Source organism: Aegilops tauschii, chromosome 7 (assembly GCF_002575655.3).
Source record: "Aegilops tauschii subsp. strangulata cultivar AL8/78 chromosome 7, Aet v6.0, whole genome shotgun sequence".
Taxonomy (NCBI): Eukaryota; Viridiplantae; Streptophyta; class Magnoliopsida; order Poales; family Poaceae; genus Aegilops; species Aegilops tauschii.
Window position 1 is genome coordinate 438,458,886 of NC_053041.3, and position 21,794 is coordinate 438,480,679.

General features: G+C 48.3%; 1 protein-coding gene across 1 annotated transcript; it reads right to left on the reverse strand.

The window, feature by feature from the left end:
• Nucleotides 1-3,345: 3,345 nt before the first annotated feature.
• Nucleotides 3,346-5,645, reverse strand: LOC109752446 (ABC transporter G family member 4). The gene has a single exon (XM_020311343.4). The coding sequence runs from the start codon at nt 5,587-5,589 to the stop codon at nt 3,727-3,729; it is 1,863 nt and encodes a 620-aa protein (XP_020166932.2). The 5' UTR covers nt 5,590-5,645; the 3' UTR covers nt 3,346-3,726.
• Nucleotides 5,646-21,794: the final 16,149 nt, after the last annotated feature.

The following is a 21,794-nucleotide window of genomic DNA, read 5'->3' on the forward strand; positions in this document are numbered from 1 at the left end:
GAGCGCGGAACCCATTGGTTGCCGGTGGACGTCAGATCGATGATGGATCCGTCCTGGGACGAGCTGACGACATCCACCACGACGCGGTTGCGGCGCCCGGATTGGTGCATCGTACGGGGCGCCGGCGAATGCGACTCCGCCCCGCTGACGTCCATCGCGGCGAGCGCTGCCGCCATGTCCCGCGCCCGCTACCACGCACGGCAGGCATGATGTGCCATGTTTGCGTCGGACGACGCCCACGGTGCGTCCATGGCCTCGGCGCGCCAACGGAGGGATTGCACGTCCGCCACCGCGTTCGGACGCCAGACGGACCGCACCGCCTTCGGTGAGGCAGCGATGACTGCCCTAGCGCCGGATCCATGCGCCATTTGGACGGACGCAATGAATTTTCGACGGAAGGAGTCCGAGCGCTACCGTGCACGGGCCTCCTCCCGGGCACGGCGGAGTGCAAGCCGGACGACCATCTCCTCCTCGGGGCCGCATTGGATGAGCTCGGAGTCGACGGGTCTGGAGGTGAATGACTCCGATCCGCTGCCCACCATGCCGGAGACAGATGAACGTGCCGAAGACGAGTTTGGGTGGCAGAGGGGGATGAAGTGGCTAGGGTTTGGTTCGACGAGCAGATGGACTGGAATATATATGGATCGCCTGGGCCAGCGTGGGCCGGGTCCGACTTGGCGGGTGGGCCCGTGCGCACCCGGGCGTCCTTATATCCGCCCCACATTTGAACTGGATATAAGGGGTGTCGGTCAGTTCGGGCGTTTGAGAGGCCGTCTGATTAAAATTTTGTGACCGGGCGGTCATCCAGACGTATGAGACGGCTTTAAAGCGCCGGCCGTACATGTTCTTATTATAATCAACAAATCTTGCATGTCGACTCTCGCGGAGCTTTGGTCCGTCCGGCGCGTGCGACGGTGCGGGTCTCCTGGCTAGGCCCATCCGAATGAGCCGCTCGCTCGTCCGGCGCCGTGCAGGCCAGGTAACGCACCTGCTAATCGCGGTGGCGCGGTGCCACATCGGAATCGGAATGAGAAATAGAGAATCATTTTCCGTTGCGCGGTGAGCTTAGCCATAGCCTGATGCGTCACGAGAGCTTTGGTTAGCATCCTAGGCGACACGGGACATTTATTTACCTGTCCGGCGACAAAGGAAGAGCTCACGGGCACCCTCCCGCGCAGAGAGCTCCAAGGACCCGTGAGGGGGCAAGCTCGGTGAGACGGGACGGAACTCGCTGTCCTTGGAGCTAACCGACGAGCCTGCATGCAGACCTTCACATGCATGCATGAGCAATTGAGCATCGACATGCACACATAGGCCAGGGCTGATAATTATACGACGATCGATCACACCAGGTTCACACTAGCTACAAATGTAGCTCATCAGTGCCGTATTACTACTTGTACTATATACTCCCTAGTTTGTGAGATGGGATCGTGCGCGCACAAATCATTCATCCGCATGCATGATTGGTTCTTCAAACTCGTCCAAGGCCGGTGCTGTTTCTGCGTTGTACGTACGTCGACTGTCTATCATGCGTCACCAGTTCTGCAGTGTGGTATCTGTGCCACGCGTGACAAATATCGCAAACTTGTGAGACTTGCAACGGCGCCTGTTGATGGAACAGGAGAATTTCCCTGTCGTTTGATGTTCATCGGACGCAATACATTTCTTCCCGGAACATTACTCTATCCCTTTCGTCAGGGCTTGAGTCCTTCGAAACACTCCTACGGTGGTGGTCGTTTGACTCTTGGCATTGGAATCCTTAGATTGTTTTTCATAGAATTCATTTGTATTTCATTAAAAAAATCATCCACTCAAAGCTCTTGGTATAATTTCTTTGTTTCTTTTGTGGGCTGTCAAACACTATTCCATCCAAATTTATGTAGGTTTTTAGTTACATAGGATACAAGAGGACATGGTACTCTATTTCTACGATTTTTCTATTTCTTCCATTCACCAAACCCAGGTTCATCTCGTGTAGTGATTGTGGCATAGATCTCGTGAATCAAAGAGGCCCAACTGTATTCCAGCAAATTCGCAAAAAAAGAAAAAACTGTATTCCAGCCAAAAGACACATGCTCACACACCTCCTAGCCTGCGCCGGTGACCCTCTTACAAATTCAAAATGCAAGTTTAATAAATTTTCCTAAGTATGACTAAAATTATTAAAATGTGTCTGAAACAATTAAAAACTTGGGTCAAATATATATCGAATATTTCCTAAATTGATCAAAAAATGACATATATAATTGGAAAGTATGTCAATTTTAAGATTTATATTTGTAAATTGTTTCGAAACAATGAATTTCTTGGCACATGTATGAAATATTTCTAAAACTGATTGAGATGTGACTGAAATGATTGAAAATTGTGTGAAATGTTTCTGAATTGATTGAAATATGACTGGAATAATTGATATTTGTGAAATATTTATGACTCATATTTTAAATTTTTTTAGAAAATAATGAAAATTCAATAAAATAATTGAACTTCTAAATGTCACTAAAATTATTGAACTAAATCAAAAAAATCGGAAAATAATACAGAGGTCTTAAAAAATTGAAGTCTTCGAATTAGTTTCAATTATTGAGAAACATACATTTTGGAATTCACAGAACTACTATTTTCGATATTTACTTATCCTTCCTTTAATGGTACAAAACTATGATGAAGTAGAGAAGTACATGCAATGGTGGCAGGCTGTGATTGGTTGAGAGGAGTCCACCACATAGCGGCTCCGTCAGAAATGGATTGACTTTGCCAGGAGGGTCAGGCTTGTCGTATTGGGATTAAAATCCAGGCCTTGGATAAATGTATAATGGCTATACCATGATCAGATAGCTAACTTACTGATTTTTTGTTTGTTTCTATCATATAGAGAAGCGCTTAAGGAGAAAAGGTGATTGAGTTTTGGCGATCAGTGGTCAAATCAAACTTTTAATTTTTCCTATGTTTAACAAGACAAATCAAACTACATTGATTTTGTTTTTGGTAATTGTATGTTTGGCTGAAATGTCATAACCTTAGCCACTTAAGATTAGACAACAGTTAGCCTAAAATTGGAATACTGAAATTGCACAACTTCAGCAAACTGTACATGGTTACAATTCTCTAGTAAGATTGTATGAAGCGATGTTGGAACAAAAATGCATGGCAATATCTTGATCCCAAATTTGAAAAGATGACTAGGACTTCAAAATGACCAGGTTACCTATAATCGCACTACCCTTTCGGATGCTTAAAAGACGGCCATTGCCAGGCATTCAAAACATTCAGGTGAATTATATTTGCACTACATTTGAACGTTTGAAAAGAAAGCCAAAGTTATTACAAAAATCAAGCCAGTACCCACAAACTATCATTAGAGAATTCCTCACATGCCACTGAAGAGGGGCTCAATTCCCTCTATACTATCGACCAACCGTCGGTGCTACAGACAGAATTGAGTTCATAACCAATGGCATGTGGAGAATTCTCACTGTTTATTATCCATATCCATGCATACATTTATGTAGAGGTCATTTTATGTTCACAATATACATCAGTATAGCAACTTAATTACCGGTTAACCACTCTGTCGATGAACTTTGACATTGGCATACCTTAACTGTCGCATGCACGAAGCTCCTTCTTCTCCATGCATGCGTTCACACACACTCGTATACGCACTACGTAGCTAGTGTAGTGTAGTAAGGGAGAAGTCGAAATTCATGGATCGATCAACGGTCACCTCTTGGCTCTGGATGCTCTCCGGCTGAGCACGACCCAGTAGAGCACCCGGTAGAGGAGGAAGAATCCAAACAGCACCTGCACTTCCGTCCACCGCTCCTCCGCCGTGAGCCCCCTCGCCGCCAGCACGTCGCGCCCCGTCTCAGAGCACTCATCTCCGGCGCCGGCCACCCCGAAGCACCGGTTGGCCGCGCACGAGTACTCGTTGGCGAGCATGGCGTCCAGCGCGTACTTGTAGGGAGAGGCGTAGTGCATGAACACCCAGTACACCGGCGTGCTCTCCCGCGACAGAAAGTAGCCCGAGAAGAGGAAGAACCCGGCCAGCGATACCGACACCAGCGACATCCCCGCGATGTAGTCCGGCGCGAACGAGCTTATGAACAGCACGAAGGAGTTGGCCGTGAGCACCACCGCCCACACCACCAGCACAAACACTGCGAATGCCGCCGGCGACGCGCAGAGGCCGACGAGGAAGTAGACGCACGAGGAGTAGAGCAGCGCCACCGCCAGGAGGTACGGGAGGAACACCATCGTGGCCGCGGTGGCGTGGGAGGACAGCCGGTACAGACCCGCCGCCGTCTCAGCGAGCACGATCGGCCGCTCAGTGACGAACGTCGGCAGCGTCTCCGTGGTGGAGGTGAGCAGGAACGTCAGCGTGAAGGCGAAGAGCCCCAGTCGCTTGTGCGCGCCGGCCTCACCATAGCCGGCGTTGATGTAGATGGTGCCCAGCAGTGTCCCGACGATCACAGCCTCGAGGAAGTTGGTCAATAGCAGCTGCTTGCTCCGATACACCACCTTCCACGCCCTTTTGTACAGAACCACGAACTCATGTATCCGCGAGCAGGGCGAAGTACACAACAGCGACGGCGGTGTCGCCATGGCCGGCCTGTGGCGGTCCGAATACGATGCCTTGGTTGTGAGATCTTGCGATGACTTTGGTTCAGGGGAGGAGGGCGAGGGATGGGGTATCTGGTCGATGACCTCGAGGGCGTACTCTAGCGGGTTGAGCTGCGCGGGGACGGCGAAGCCGTGTGAGAGGAGGGCGGCGTCGAGGGAGGCGAGGGAGCCGTGGTGGAGGACGGTGCCGCGGGACAGGAGGAGGAGCGAATCCACGGCGGAGAGGAGGCGCGCGCTGGGCTGGTGGATGGACAGCACCACTGTCGTGCCTCTGGCGGCCGCCACGGCGCGGAGGCAGCCGACGACCACGAACGCCGAGGAGGAGTCGAGGCCGGAGGTCGGCTCGTCGAGGAGGAGCACCCCGGGGTTGCAGAGCAGGGCGAGGCCAATGGACACCCGCCGGCGCTCGCCTCCCGATAGCCGGGACGCGGAGACCCGCGTGTGAGCCGCGTGCGCCAGACGGAGGTCGGCGAGGAGCGCCGTGACCGCGGTCGAGGCCGCGGACGCCGACGTATGGTAAAGCAGCGACGCGGCGAAGGTGAACGTCTCGGCTACGGTGAGCAGCGACAGCGCGACGTCCGCCTGGGGAACGTGGGCGGAGAGGCGGCGGAAGGAGGAGGACCGGAGAGGCGCCGAGTTGAGCAGGAGGCGCCCGTGGGTGGGCGCGGTCCGCACCGCTAGGATGTCGAGCAGCGTGGACTTGCCGGCGCCGCTCGGGCCGACGACGGCCAGGATCTCCCCCGCCCGCGCCGTGAGCGACACGTCGCGGAGGATGTAGTCGGGCGTCGCAAGGGCCGCGCCGCAAGGCCTTAAGAGCCGCCCGAAGGACAACGTCGGCGCCGCGGCCGGCTTCGCGTAGTAGATATTCCGGGCGGCTAGCTCGTACATGACATTCTTGAGTGGTGGTGAAGTCTCGTCGGCATTGTCAGGTTCGGTGACAGTTGTGGTGGTTATGGTGGCCATTGTGGTGCGGCCGGAGATGGCAAGAAAGGAATGGAAGGATTCAATGGAGGTAGAGGGGTGGTAATGTAGATAGGGAGGCCAGGCCACTTGCGGCCAGTCAGTCACAAGTTGGTGAATTAGCCACATTGCTGATAATTCAGGGTTTGGTTGTACCTTTTGGACAATTGTGCCGAATGAGAGCGTGGACCGTGGAGTGAGACAAAATTAATGGGGTGCAATTTCTGAAAAATAATATCCGGAGCGCCTATTTGTGAAAACAAACTTGGCGTCATCCATTTTTTTTTGGACCGCCGGATCACCCTCCAACATCTGCAATCACCTCACACGGTTCACCTTCAACCTTTCTTTCTACTTCATCATGCATTCGCCCGCCCACCCGCCCCAATCGCCTGGATCCCCTCTCCCCCCGCAGCTAGTGGGCGCTGTCGCATGCCGCCTCGCCCTCCCATCAACCTCCCCCACCGTCGTTGCTTGCCGCCGCCGCAACCATCTCTATAGAGGTCCCCACCCTGATATGCAACAACTTTGGCGACCCCCGTACCTCCCCCCCCCCCCCCCCTCCCGACCCGCAACCGTCAAGTTTCAGAGTCACTTCCACCACCTCCTGCTCGTACACGACACGTCCTGCCAGGGTCGACGCTCGTCCCTGCCGCTCCTCATGTCACCCCTGCCTCCGGCCTCCGGAAAAGCAGAAATCGAGTGCCGCCCTAAAAATGTCCAAGCACCTGAATTTAGCAAACGCAAAACAAGAGGTGCAGGGAAGACGAAGATTGATAGGGCTAAACCTAAGGGAAGTTTTCTCACATGTGGAAACTTAAGGGTCAAATCCCCACTAACCTCTCATTACTCGCTCTAAAGTTTCGTTGTGGTCTCACTTCTCCTCCCCTTTTCCAACAATAACAATTTTCTTTCAAATGGATGGCCTAAAGATTATCATTTCGCGAGAGGTATAAGTTAAAAGTAGGCTCTTTCAAGCAATCATGCAATAATAACACAAGTAGTCTCTTGTGTCCCAACACACCTAATATAATTGTTAATTGTATAAGTGCATTAGTTCGGTGAAGAGAATAATAATTTTAGATTGATAGTTTGGATGGTAACACTAATTTTGGAATTTTGAAATAAAATAGGGCAGCAAGGTAAATAGTTAAAATAAGTAAACCGGTGTCTCAATGCTTGAAAACAAGAAACCTCCTAAGAAGAAATCTTTCTTTTTATTAGACTCTATAATTGTGTCACTTTAAGTTGCCAGCAGGAAGAAACTCTTCATCACCTCTTCCGGGGTTGCTCTTTTGCTACCAAATGTTGGGATTTTGTTTGTCCCTAACTGCCAATCTTTGTGTTCTTGAGACTTTTGAAGACATCAAGATCAAGCTGAATATTCCTTTCTTTTTGGAGATCATCATTGTTGCATCTTGGGCCCTTTGGATAACCAGTAACAACGATGTCTTTAAGTAAATTCATCCTCCTTTTCAAAAAAAAAATATGGAACGCCACTTACATTCGGCGAGAAAGAAGTTGAGGCGAATGCGGAAGGCGCACCACAAAGATAAATGTTTGGTAACTCGCGTCACAACTTGTTCTGCGCACAGTAATAAATTATTAAAAAATTAAGCAGTAGATGGCACAAGTTCCTACATACAAAACTGAAGGTATTGGGTAAGTTTTCTACAAACAAGAAAGTAAGTTTCATGGAATTTAACTTGGTAGAACAAGAACCAAAATGTTAGGACCAGAAATGAAATCAAATCATACAAAAAGCAGTGCACTTTGAAAGAACACAATCGAAGTGATATCTCAACTGGGAAAATTCATAAGGGAAGACATCAAAGTCTTTCGACAAAGGGAGATTTCATAGAACAAGCATGCATGAGCTGAATAGAAGGATGGATATTTGAGGGAATAGAAAATATATTTTTTTGGCAAAAATAGTGTAGCAATTTTCAAGGGAAGAACACGATGGCATGAACTTGTGAAGCAGCTGGACAGGTCGAACTGGTGAGGCCACATCACGTAAAGGAGAGAGAGTAACTGCACAAAACAAAAAGAAATAGAGAAAGAAGTGGATGAAATAATACTGAACCTGAGAGCGGAAAATGACAAAAACCAAAGTAGAAGATGGGAATGTAGCATACACAAAAATAGAAAGAGTAAAATAACGCCCAGCGGAAGTATTTATTATACAGAATAAATGCATATACTGTCTCATATTCGGTTAAGCATTTGCGTCTATTTTTCAACCAATTTCTGTCGGATCATGACACTGATCAACGGCTACAGATCTTTTCATAGATGTGTCCTCCTACACCTATGTACCCGTGCGAATTTTCGCTTGTTATGCACGCCTTCTGGGTTTTGAAATGAGTTTTAGCAAGCCCCTTTGAAAGGGTACGTCGACAACTCAGAGACTTAACAAAGTCTTAGTCGAGTGAGGTCAGCCTAGTTTTTTTGCTACAAGCGGCACGACGGAATACTACAAACGGTGTCAAAAAATGTTGCAACGGTATTGCAAGCAAGGACAACAAATGCTACAACCATCCTAACTAAAATACTACAACCGTCAATGAAGGATGTTGCAACCAGTGAGATGACGTGCTACAATTGATGACGGACGGCATGCTACAACAAGCAAGACATATGCTACAACCGGTAGGAAAAAATGTTGCAAACGATGGCACAAAATGTTGCAAGGTGGACTGGACTTGGTTAAATCTCAGTCGACTGAGTTTTTTTTAACCGAGCATAACCCCTTTCCATTACTTCCATAACGGAAATACATAAGTTTTCACCAAAGGTTCAAAAGGAGACTAGAAAGGGAAAAGCGAGTTCAACGCACCTTTGGGAAATCCACTACAAGCACTCGTCGTCGAGCAGCTCACTGTGAGGCGAAAACCGAAAAACACCAAAGAACTACTAACCTAACAGGCAACGGTTCGACCCACGCACAAGACAAAGTTTACCTAGGAGGGGGGGGGGGGGTCCAAGGCTCACAAATGAAGAGAAACAAAAGGCTCGTGCAGGAGTAAAGAGGCAGCACTCACCAGGGAGTAGATCAGATTGTAGAACAGCGTGCGGGCTCCAGTGTAGCATAGAGTTCATCACTCCTTCGTCGTCCCTAGCGCCGCGCAGATCCTCATCATGGTCGAGGCGTTGGTCCTCAGCATCTTAGCTCCACATTCCATTGCATCACGATCAGCTCCGGTCATCAAACCTGCCCATTAAGTTATATAGCCACAAGTAGAGAACACAACATCAAAAGGATTTCTCAATTTTTTCCGTTCAAAGGTAGCTCAGTTACGACAGTTCCTAGCCCAACATACAACAGCCAAACCAAATGTGTAGAATTTTGTCCCGTCAAAAAAGAAAACATGGCACCATGAAAAATATTGTCGGATATTATCCGGACATAATTCAGTGCACAGAACACAGCCTATTGTCCTTCAAACCACTCTAGCCACCGGACATATGAAAAACAGATGTTGTGATGTTTCCCTCTCTCTTTGCAAAATGAGCATCTGGGATTACCTGCCCATTTTCTCCTGTTCACGAGATCTCTTGTCAGAACAACATCCTGAAAGAGCTACCACAAGAAAACTTGAATTTTAAGGAGATACTCCTCTCCAAATACTCAGACCGATTTAGTCGACTGAGTTTCAGCAAAGCCCTTTGAAATATCGATCACAGGGCTTTGGGATCACCAAGTTTGCTGTCGGGGACGTCTCGTTCTTGATCCTCATATTAAGTGTGCGATCGATTCCTACGTTTGCCCGACAAATGTCCTCGCGTCGCCTTCTACCACAGCACCAGTACCATCACGCCAACTATCACCTTCCACGACGACATATAGCTCAATGCCTCAGTGACATAGTCATATTGTTCAGTGTTATACCGCACTGACTTGGTAATTCTCAGTTGACATGACACACAGTTTCTACGTACTCACAAGACATCATTTTTGTCTTTTTTACACAAGCCCCAAAAAATACCGATTTTCTTCGAAACTTGACGTGCATACATATAATGTTGAGATGTATATGTCAAATGTTTGTTTGATTTTTTTTCACATTTTGAAATATTCTTTTTGCATGCAGGAGCGCACACTCCCGGGAGCATCAACGGATTTCCGGCGAATCTACACTTTAAACTACGTCTATATATATTCGTATGTAGTCCGTATTAAAGTCTCTAATTAAAAAACTTATATTTAGGAACGAAGTACATTTTATATTCCAGGTATACTATGGTTAAACCAGCGTAGGACACTCCCTGACCCTGATCCAAGAGATGCATGAAGGCCGAAAGCTAGCTATTCTGGACCTCGGCAAAGATGGTCCTCGACATGTTATTGTGTACCCACATGTAAGGAGCTGACACATTTTTATTGGCTTTGTTTGCCGAGAGTGGCTCTCGGCAAAGATGGCCCTCGGCATATTATTGTGGACCACATGCCAGGAGCTTCCACATGGCCCTTTCCTATTGGTTTTGTTTGCTGGGAGTGGCTCTCGGGAAAGATGGCCCTCGGCATGTTATTCTGGATTCACATGTGAGGAGCTGACATGTGGCGCTTTCCTATTGACTTTGTTTGTCGAGAGTGGCTCTCGGCCAAAATGACCCTTGGCATGTTATTGTGGACCCACATGTCAGGAGCTGACACGTGGCGCTTTCCTATTGGCTTTTTTTGCCGAGAGTGGCTCTCAGCAAAGATGGCCCTCGGCCTGTTATTGCGGACCCACATGTCAGGAGCTGACACATAGCGCTTTCCTATTGGCTTTATTTGCAGAGAGTTGCTCTCGGCAAAGATGGCCCTCGGCATGTTATTGTGGACCCACATGTCAGGAGCTGACATGTGGCGCTTTCCTATTGGCTTTGTTTGCCGAGAGTGGCTCTCGGCAAAGATGGTCATCGGCCTGTTATTGTGGACCCATGTGTCAGGAGCTGACACGTGGCGCTTTCCTATTTGCTTTGTTTCCGAGAGTGGGTCTGGGCAAAGATGCGCCACGTGGCAACCGCCGTCCCCGTCTGTTGTTTGTTTGCTACTTTATTTTGCCGAGTTGTACTGTTTGGCTCCGGCAAACTCTTTGCCGAATGCCCTTGTCCTGGCTCTCGGCAAATTACTGTTTGCCTGAGAGGTGTACGCCGGGTGGCCTTTGCCGAGTGCAACTTTCGGCAAAGGTGTTGCCAACGGTTATTGGCCCTTTGCCGAGTATCCGTGGCACTTGGCGTATAAGGCGATTCCAATGGTGTACAAAGACTTATATTTAGGAACATAGTACATTTCATATTCCAGTTATACTGTGGTCAAACCAGTTTAGGACACTCCCTGACCCTGATCCAAGAGATGCATGAAGGCCGAAGGCTAGCTGACATGGAGGCATCATCATCCAGCAGGCAGCGCCATGCTACAATTACAAATCCCAGATAAGAATAAGAGCATCTCTAGCCACGCCCCCAATAGGCCCCCAGGCGTTTTTTTTGTTGCCGGAGATAGAAAATCGGCCCAGTCGCGCCCCCAGAAGCCCGTTTTTCGCCGGTTTGGGTTGAAACCGGCGCCGGCGGACCCAGGCCGAACCCGGCGCGCTGGGGGCGCCGGAGGCGCCGGGGAACACGTTTTTGGCGCGAACAGGGATGGGACCGCCGCATCGGTGAGACGCCGCTCCGTCGTACTCATCGCCTCGGTTTCCGTAGAAATCAATGCGAAGGCTGGCCAAGGCTGCCACGCCGGTCAGCCTTCATTGATGCCTCACGGGCGGCGCAGTGAAGGCGCCACCGACGCGCGTCCCGCCTGCTCCCGCCACGGGTCACCCGGCATGCAGGCTCTCGCCGCCCGGCCGCGGCTATAAAAGCGAATCCCCCGCCGGTGAACGCCACAGCTGCCACACTTCACCTCGCATCGCCACACAAAGCAGCACACTCCCCCCTTCCCGCTGACGAGCAAATGGCTGAAAGGTTCCCAGGCGACGGCGCGGCGGCGAACGGCTTCGGCCGCCGCCATCTCCAAGAGCCGGAGGCGCGCCTCCTCTACGAGGCCGAGTATCCGGCACCCCCGGACATGCGTGTGCCGGGGGCGTGGAGGCTAAGCGCCGGCGGCGTCCCGGTGCCACCGGTGCCCGAAGGGGCGGCACGGCGGGCCGAGATCGCTTGCATCCACTCGTCGCTGATGGAGGAGCAGCGGAACGAGCCGAGGTACGCCGCCGACAGCCACACGCTGTGGACGATGTACTTCGAGCGCCGCCACGAAGAACAGATCGCCTTCGCCAACGACATCATCCCCCGCGGCCGCCTCAACGCCGATGGGCGGCGCGAGTGGTGGGGCGTGCCAGGCCGCACCCTCGAGGCCGTCCTCGACCACATCGAGACCGGCAACACGCCGCGCCTCGAGTACCCGCCGCGGTCGTCGTTCTCTCGCGCCGTGGCAGCTCCTGGACGCCGCGGCGAATGGAGCCGGGGACGTCCTCGTCGTCGGGATCCGGCTCGCTCTCCTCCGACTCGCTGGCGCTCCGCCCCGGCAAGCCGGAGCCGGATGAGACGCCGCTCTGGCGCCGCACCCGCAGCGGCGCCCTCATCATCAACGAGTGTGCCCGCCCCTCCCCGCGCTCCCTCCGCCTGGCCCGGCCGAAGCCCGAGCCGGGCCTGCTCCCCGTGAAGCCGGTGCACGTTGACATGGTGGCCCCGACGACGAGGCCGCCCTAAAATGGGCGAAGGAGGACTACGTCCGCGAGCAGGTGCGCCGCCAGCGCCGGGCATACGCGGAGCTCCAGGCCCGGCGCCGCGGGAGCGAGGAGGGCGGCGTCATCGTCCTCGACAACGACAAGGAGGATGAGGCCGGGCCGTCCAGCGCCCCACCGCGCGCCGGCGACCCTGGCCAGAGGTGCAGCAGGGACGGCGGCGGCTCCGGCGGGGCGCGCGACGACGACGATGACGGTGGCGGCGGCGGCAGCGGCGACTACACCCGTTTCTACAGGCTTCTCGGCATGTAGATGAAGTGCGGTGGCCGCGGCGCAGCAGGGCTAGGCGTAGTTTGCATGTTTTATCTGTTTTTTTTTACAAATTTCAATGAAGTTTCGCGGGGTTTGTGCCAGTTTCGCCGAGGTTGTACAATTTTGGATGTAATATCGCAAAGTTCGTGCGATTTTGGCGGTGACCTGGGGGCGTCGACTGGACAATCGCCCCATGCGCCAAGCAAGCGTTGGTTCACCCTCAAACGGCTTTTTTTCGACGTTCTGGAAGGCCGAACGGCTGGAGATGATCTAAGATCTAGTGCGCGACATCGTCAACTAGCTGGTCATTGAGCCACCCCAGGATATTGACAGCCTCCCACCGCGCCGAGATAAACCACGAGCCGACCGCCGACCCAGTAGGTGATACTGATTCTTGTTCCCTTTCTGGTCTGGAGTGGATACTGGATACCCGACTCGCCACGGGCCACCGCTCTACCGCATCCGCATGCACCGCACCGCACCGCACCGCATGATAATTGGGATGCTTCTGTCACGGGAGGGCGCGCTAGGCCATGAGCCCAGCCCCAGCACAACCTTTTTGTTTAGTTGCAGATCCCCATTCGGCCGACTTTACTTTACTATGCTTTGGTCCCTAGCTAGCCATCTCTCTCCATGGCTGCATGCGTGCATGGATGTGTATCACGGGCGTACTGTGCGGTACAATGTCCTCGGCTGTGCGTCATTGGCTCATTGCCGACCAAGGATGGGGGCGGGGCGATGATCCGTGCAGCGTGCGCGTGCAGGGATATTTTCTTCGTATTTTGCTCTTTCTTCTGCTAGATCGCCATATTCCCATATGTATACACAAACGAACTCGCTGGCCAGATGCTTGCTGTGTTCGTATATACATGTACGTACACCAAATCACCAGTACGCCACTTTAACGAACGTTGTACGTAGTGCACCTAACAAACTACCGGCCAGTACGTTACGTGTACTTTGTACACATATGGTGCGAACATTTGCTAGTCCGGGCGTGGATGGCTCGAGGTCCAGGAGCTGGAGTGGTGATTTGCCTGACTGTCGCATTCCAAATCATCGTGGGTCAGCTGGCTTGAGGTCGCTGCCGCCAAAGTGCCAGCTCACAGCTGGGTCTCCCTTCTACGACTAGTTCTTTGCTAGCTCTAGTTAAGTAGTCGAGCGAGCCAAAAGTGTCATGTGTGATTACAGCTTGTCGATCATTTTAGAATCTGTTAGCGGAGAACAAGATCGAACAATCAGGCTAGCCTGGCCTGTATGCGAGGTCTCCTGAGTATGATTCGTACGTCCAGGAGAGCCATTACAACGAAGGGGATCATCGAGTAAAATTATTCCGTAGGACGTAAATTGAGGTCACTCTCAGGTATCTTCAACGACATGCATCAAAATGCCACTAAATGTCCGGCTTACACGGTCCTGGCAATTTGTGTCATCCAACATCGTGCACCAAACGTTCACGGGCCGATCCAGACGTCCGTGTTAGAAAAGATAGAGAGGGATCGGTTGAATCGATTATATATTGTTTGAGCCTGATGGGCGTATATATAGGAGTACATGACCATCTTGAAGTACAAGATAAGATAGAACAAATCCTATTTTATCATTTGTTTCCTAAACAATCACCGGTACTCAACACCCCCTGCAGTCACAGCGGTAGCGCAAACGGTGAGACTGGAGAAGAATCTGAAAGTAAGCTGACGGACATCCCTCCCACAGTCGTAATGGTTGATGCATCACGGAAGTCGTGCCTGGAGTAAAAATCAGCGAGGTTGCTCAAGCAAGGCGGTAGCCCCTTGTGCCGATGTCGATGTAGCCGAGAGCGTTGGGTGGTGTAGCCGTGGTCGAGGTGGCCGGGGGGGGACGCCATGGTTGATGTCGAATCGGCGTGGCCGGTGTCGAGGTAGTCGCCGTGGACCGGAAAGAAGAGCGGCGGCGGCGGCCTGAGGAGGCAGCGATGGCGGCGGCTGCTAGGTTAGGAGTGCGGCGACGGTGCTCAAAGTAGGTGAGAAAGAACCCGATAGCGTTACGAAGACCGGCGCGGACGGTGGCGTTCCGCACCTGGGAAGACGGTGTGGCACATACCACACAGAAGTCGACGCGCGTGGACGGCGAGGTGGACCGCGTGCCGCGGCGCTACGGCCTAAAGGGGCGACACAACGACAACGCGTGGGTCGGGGCAACGGCGGAGAAGACCTCAGGGCGGCGGCAGGGACCGCATGCCACGCTTGCTACAACCAGATGGGGCGATGCAACGACAGCGCGTGGGTCGGTACAGCCACGAGGACGGCCTGAAACGGAGGGCCTTGGGGCAACGGTGCACCGCGGGACATGGCACTACGGTCCTAAGGGATGACGCAGCGGCAGCGCACAGGTCGGTGCAGGCACGCGGAGAACCACGGAGCGGTGGCAGGGATCGCGTCCCATGCTCTGATACCATGTTAGAAGGGATAGAGAGGGATCGATGGAATCGATGATATATTGTTTGAGCCACGTGAGCGTATATATAGGAGTACATGATCAGTTTGGAGTACAATGCAAGCTAGAACAAATCCTAATTTATCCTATGTTTCCTAAACAATCATGATACTCAACGGTCCGAAATGCCACAAAGCGGTAGGACGTTTGCGGGTTTTCGGATATCTGTCACATAGGCGCAGGACTATGTGGTCCCACCCAAAAACCTTCATTGCATGTTCCGTTTCAGAAGTCACCCAGTGCATTCACTGCCGCTCAGAGCGGACGCAGTCGGATGGCCGCCTACCTGCATTCATACTGGCCAGATCGATGTGACCGAACGGCTGTCTGACGCCGCTTCAATGTGAACGCGACGGCCAAGAAGCCTAGTCTGATAGTTGCGCTCGCATCCTTCATTGCCTCGGTCGCGGCGACGACTCTTTGTCCTCATGCACCAGGATGACTACCGACAATGCGGGCGTCATTCGTCTGTTCGGTCCAGGACTGATACGTCTCCAACGTACCTATAATTTTTGATAGTTCCATGCTATTATATATTCTGTTTTGGATATTTAATGGGCTTTATTATACAGTTTTATATTATTTTTGGGACTAACCTATTAACCGGAGGCCCAGCCCAAATTGCTGTATTTTTTGCCTATTTCAGTGTTTTGCAGAAAAAGAATATCAAACGGAGTCCAAACGGAATGAAACCTTCGGGAACGTGATTTTCGGAACAAACGTGATCCAGAGGATTTGGAGTGGACATCAAACAATCAATGAGGAGGCCATGAGGCAGGGGGCACGCCTACCCCCCCCGGGCGCGCCCTCCACCCTCGCGGGCCCCTCGTAGCTCTCCTGACTGACCTCTTTCGCCTATATATACTCATATACCTTGGAAACATCATATACGGAGCCAAAACCCTATTTCCACCGCCGCAACCTTCTGTACCCGTGAGATCCCATCTTGGGGCCTTTTTCGGCGCTCCGCCAGAGGGGGCATTGATCACGGAGGGCTTCTACATCAACACCATAGCCTCTCCGATGATGTGTGAGTAGTTTACCTCAGACCTTCGGGTCCATAGTTATTAGCTAGATGGCTTCTTCTCTCTCTTTGGATCTCAATACAAAATTCTCCTCGATTCTCTTGGAGATCTATTTGATGTAACTCTTTTTTTTGCGGTGTGTTTGTCGAGATCCGATGAATTGTGGATTATGATCAAGATTATCTATGAACAATATTTGAATCTCCTCTGAATTCTTTTATGTATGATTGGTTATCTTTGCAAGTCTCTTCGAATTATCAGTTTGGTTTGGCCTACTAGATTGATCTTTCTTGCAATGGGAGAAGTGCTTAGCTTTGGGTTCAATCTTGCGGTGCTCGATCCCAGTGACAGTAGGGGAAACGACACGTATTGTATTGTTGCCATCGAGGATAAAAAGATGGGTTTTACATCATATTGCATGAGTTTATCCCTCTACATCATGTCATCTTGCTTAAAGCGTTACTCTGTTCTTATGAACTTAATACTCTAGATGCATGCTGGATAGCGGTCGATGTGTGGAGTAATAGTAGTAAATGCAGGCAGGAGTCGGTCTACTTTTCACGGACGTGATGCCTATATACATGATCATACCTAGATATTCTCATAACTATGCTCAATTCTATCAATTGCTCGACAGTAATTCGTTTACCCACCGTAATACTTATGCTATCTTGAGAGAAGCCACTAGTGAAACCTATGGCCCCCGGGTCTATTCTCCATCATATTAATCTTCCGTCAACTAGCTATTTCTATCGCCGTTTATTTTGCTTTCTTTACTTTTACTCTTTATCATAAAAATACCAAAAATATTATCTTATCATCTCTATCAGACTTCACTTTTGCAAGTGACGTGAAGGGATTGACAACCCCTTTATCGCGTTGGTTGCAAAGTTCTTATTTGTTGGTGTAGGTGCGTGGGACTTGAGCATGGTCTCCTACTGGATTGATTCATTGGTTCTCAACGCTACTTTGTTGCATCATCCTTTCCTCTTCAATGGAAAACCAACGCAATGCTCAAGAGGTAGCAAGAAGGATTTCTGGCGCCGTTGCCGGGGAGTCTACGCACAAGTCAAGGCATACCAAGTACCCATCACAACCTCTTATCCCTCGCATTACATTATTTGCCATTTGCCTCTCGTTTTCCTCTCCCCCACTTCACCCTTGCCGTTTTATTCGCCCTCTTTTTCCGTTCGCCTCTTTTTTGCTTGCCTCTTGTTTGCTTGTGTGTTGGATTGCTTGCTTGCCACGATGGCTCTGCCTAGATTTGGTGATCTTCACCTTAAAAGGTTAGAAGAGATTGAAAGCAACGTCAGAAGTTTCATGACTTTACAATTTGAGCATAATAATTTCTTTAGAAATGAGCTTAAGGAACAAAAAAGCTTTATGGGTTACATGAATAAAGAGCTCGATGATATGTCTAAGGAATTTTATGGTTTGAAATCTGAGATTGCTCCTCTCGAAAAATTAATAGCTGAAATTTCGGATAAGCAGGCTACCTTAGTTAATAAGATGGCCGCTAAACCAGAATTTTTTTATGAGAATAAAGATGAAGATCTAAAAGTTATTGATGTTTCCCCTATTAAATCTTTGTTTTGCAATATGAATCTTGATAATGATGGGACTGGAGAGGAGTCAACTTTAGTTAGAAGGCGTCCAAACAATTTGGAGTTTTTAGATCTTGATGCGAAAATTGGTAAAGTGGGATTGAAGAGGTCAAACCTTTAGATATCAATGAACCCACTATCTAGGGTTTCAAGGAATTTAATTATGATAATTGCTCTTTAATAGATTGTATTTCCTTGTTGCAATCCGTGCTAAATTCTCCTCATGCTTATAGTCAAATTAAAGCTTTTACTAAACATATCGTTGATGCTTTAATGCAATCTTATGAAGAAAAACTTGAGTTGGAAGTTTCTATCCCTAGAATACTTTATGACGAGTGGGAGCCTACTATTAAAATTAAAATTAAAGATCATGAATGCTATGCTTTGTGCTATTTGGGTGCTAGTGTTTCCACGATTCAAAAAACTTTGTGCGATTTGCTAGGTTTCCGTGAATTTGATGATTGTTCTCTAAACTTGCATCTTGCGGATTCCACTATTAAGAAATCTATGGGAAGAATTAATGATGTTCTTATTGTTGCAAGTAGGAATTATGTGCCTGTAGATTTCATTGTTCTTGATATAGATTTCAATCATTCATGTCCTATTATTCTTGGTAGACCTTTCCTTAGAACGATTGGTGCAATTATTGATATGCAGGAAGGAAATATTAGATTCCAATTTCCGTTAAGGAAAGGCATGGAACACTTTCCTAGAAAGAAAATAAAATTACCTTATAAATCTATTATGAGAGCCACTTATGGATTGCCTACCAAAGATGGCAATACCTAGATCAATCCTTGCTTTTATGCCTAGCTAGGGGCGTTAAACGATAGCGCTTGTTGGGAGGCAACCCAATTTTATTTTAGTTTTTGCTTTTTGCTCCTGTTTAGGAATAAATCTTTGATCTAGCCTCTGGTTAGATTTGTTTTTGTGTTTTTATTAGTGTTTGTGCCAAGTAAAACCTATAGGATCTTCTTGGGTGATAGTTATTTGATCTTGCTGAAAATTCCAGAAACTTTCTGTTCACGAAAACAATTGTTTAAAATCACCAGAATGTGATAAAATACTGATTCCAATTATAGTAGATCAATAAACTAATTATCTAAGTCGACCTATTTTGGTAGATTTTTATGAGTTCTATAAGTTTGTGTTAGATACAGATTACTACAGACTGTTCTGTTTTTGACAGATTCTGTTTTTCGTGTGTTGCTTGCTTATTTTGATGAGTCTATGGCTAGTAAAAGAGTTTATAAACCATAGAGAAGTTGCAATACAGTAGGTTGAACACCAATATAAATAAATAATGAGTTCAATACAGTACCTTGAAGTGGTGTTTTGTTTTCTTTCGCTAACGGAGCTCATGAGATTTTCTGTTGAGTTTTGTGTTGTGAAGTTTTCAAGTTTTGGGTAAAGATTTGATGGATTATGGAACAAGGAGTGGCAAGAGCCTAAGCTTGGGGATGCCCAAGGCACCCCAAGGTAAATCCAAGGACACCAAAAAGCCAAAGCTTGGGGATGCCCCGGAAGGCATCCCCTCTTTCGTCTTTGTCCATAGGTAACTTTACTTGGAGCTATATTTTTATTTACCACATGATATGTGTTTTACTTGGAGCGTCTTGTATGAGTCTTTGCCTTTTAGTTTACCACAATCATCCTCGCTGAATACACTTTTGAGAGAGACACACATGATTTGGAATTTATTAGAATACTCTATGTGCTTCACTTATATCTTTTGAGCTATATAGTTTTTGCTCTAGTGCTTCACTTATATCTTTTAGAGCACGGTGGTGGCTTTGTTTTATAGAAACTATTGTCTCTCATGCTTCACTTATATCATTTTGAGAGTCCTACAAAACAGCATGGTAATTTGCTTAAATTGTGAAATTAGTCCTAATATGATAGGCGTCCAAGATTAGTAAAACTTTCTTATAGGTGCGTTGAATACTAAGAAAAGTTTGATGCTTGATGACTGTTTTGAGATATGGAGGTAGTGATATTAAAGTTGTGCTAGTTGAGTAGTTGTGAATTTGAGAAATACTTGTGTTGAAGTTCGCAAGTCCCGTAGCATGCACGTATGGTAAACATTGTGTAACAAATTTGAAACATGAGGTGTTCTTTGATTGTCCTCCTTATGAGTGGCGGTCGGGGACGAGCGATGGTCTTTTCCTACCAATCTATCCCCCTAGGAGCATGCGCCTAGTGCTTGGTTTTTGATGACTTGTAGATTTTTGCAATAAGTATGTGAGTTTTTTATGACTAATGTTGAGTCTATGGATTATACGCACTCTCACCCTTCCATCATTGCTAGCCTCTTCGGTACCGTGCATTGCCCTTGCTCACCTTGAGAGTTGGCGCAAACTTCACCGGTGCATCCAAACCCCGTGATACGATACGCTCTATCACACATAAACCTCCTTATATCTTCCTCAAAACAGCCACCATACCTACCTATTATGGCATTTCCATAGCCATTCCAAGATATATTGCCATGCAACTTTCCACCGTTCCGTTTATCATGACACGCTTCATCATTGTCATATTGCCTTGCATGATCATGTAGTTGACATAGTATTTGTGGCAAAGCCACCATGCATATTATTTCATACATGTCACTCTTGATTCATTCCCCATCCTGGTACACCGCCGGAGGCATTCATATAGAGTCATACTTTGTTCTAGTATCGAGTTGTAATCATTGAGTTGTAAATAAATAGAAGTGTGATGATCATCATTCATAGAGCATTGTCTCAAATAAAAAAAAGAGAAAGGCCAAATAAAAAAAGGAAGGCAAAAAAAGAGAATAAAAAAGGGGCAATGCTACTATCTCTTTTTTCCACACTTGTGCTTCAAAGTAGCACCATGATCTTTATGATAGAGAGTCTCTTGTTTTGTCACTTTCATATACTAGTGGGAATTTTTCATTATAGAACTTGGCTTGTATATTCCAACAATGGGCTTCCTCAAATGCCCTAGGTCTTCGTGAGCAAGCAAGTTGGATGCACACCCACTTAGTTTCTTTTGTTGATCTTTCATACATTTATAGCTCTAGTGCATCCGTTGCATGGAAATCCCTACTCCTTGCATTGACATCAATTGATGGGCATCTCCCTAGCTCGTTGATTAGCCGCGTCAATGTGAGACTTTCTCCCTTTTTGTCTTCTCCACATAACCCCCATCATTATATTCTATTCCACCCATAGTGCTATATCCATGGCTCACGCTCATATATTGCGTGAAAGTTGAAAAAGTTTGAGATTACTAAAATATGAAACAATTGCTTGGCTTGTCATCGGGGTTGTGCATGATTAGAGCATTCTTGTGTGACGAAAATGGAGCATGACCAAACTATATGATTTTGTAGGGATGAACTTTCTTTGGCCATGTTATTTTGAGAAGACATAATTGCTTAGTTAGTATGCTTGAAGTATTATTACTTTTATGTCAATATTAAACTTTTATCTTGAATCTTTCGGATCTGAATATTCATACCACAAATAAGAGAATTACATTGAAAATTATGCTAAGTAGCATTCACCATCAAAAATTCTGTTTTTATCATTTACCTACTCGAGGACAAGCAGGAATTAAGCTTGGGGATGCTTGATACGTCTCCAACGTATCTATAATTTTTTATTGTTCCATGCTATTATATATTCTGTTTTGCATGTTTAATGGGCTTTATTATACACTTTTATATTATTTTGGGACTAACCTATTAACCGGAGGCCTAGCCCAAATTGCTGTTTTTTGCCTATTTCAGTGTTTCGCAGAAAAAGAATATCAAACGGAGTCCAAACGGAATGAAACCTTCGAGAACGTGATTTTCGGAACAAACGTGATCCAAAGGACTTGGAGTGGACGTCAAGCAATCAACGAGGAGGCCACGAGGCAGGGGGCGTGCCTACCCCCCTGGGTGCGCCCTCCACCCTCGTGGGCCCCTCGTAGCTCTCCTGACTGACCTCTTTCGCCTATATATACTCATATACCCTGGAAACATCATATACGGAGCCAAAACCCTATTTCCACCGCCGCAAACTTCTGTACCCGTGAGATCCCATCTTGGGGCCTTTTCCGGCGCTCCGCCGGAGGGGGCATTGATCACGGAGGGCTTCTACATCAACACC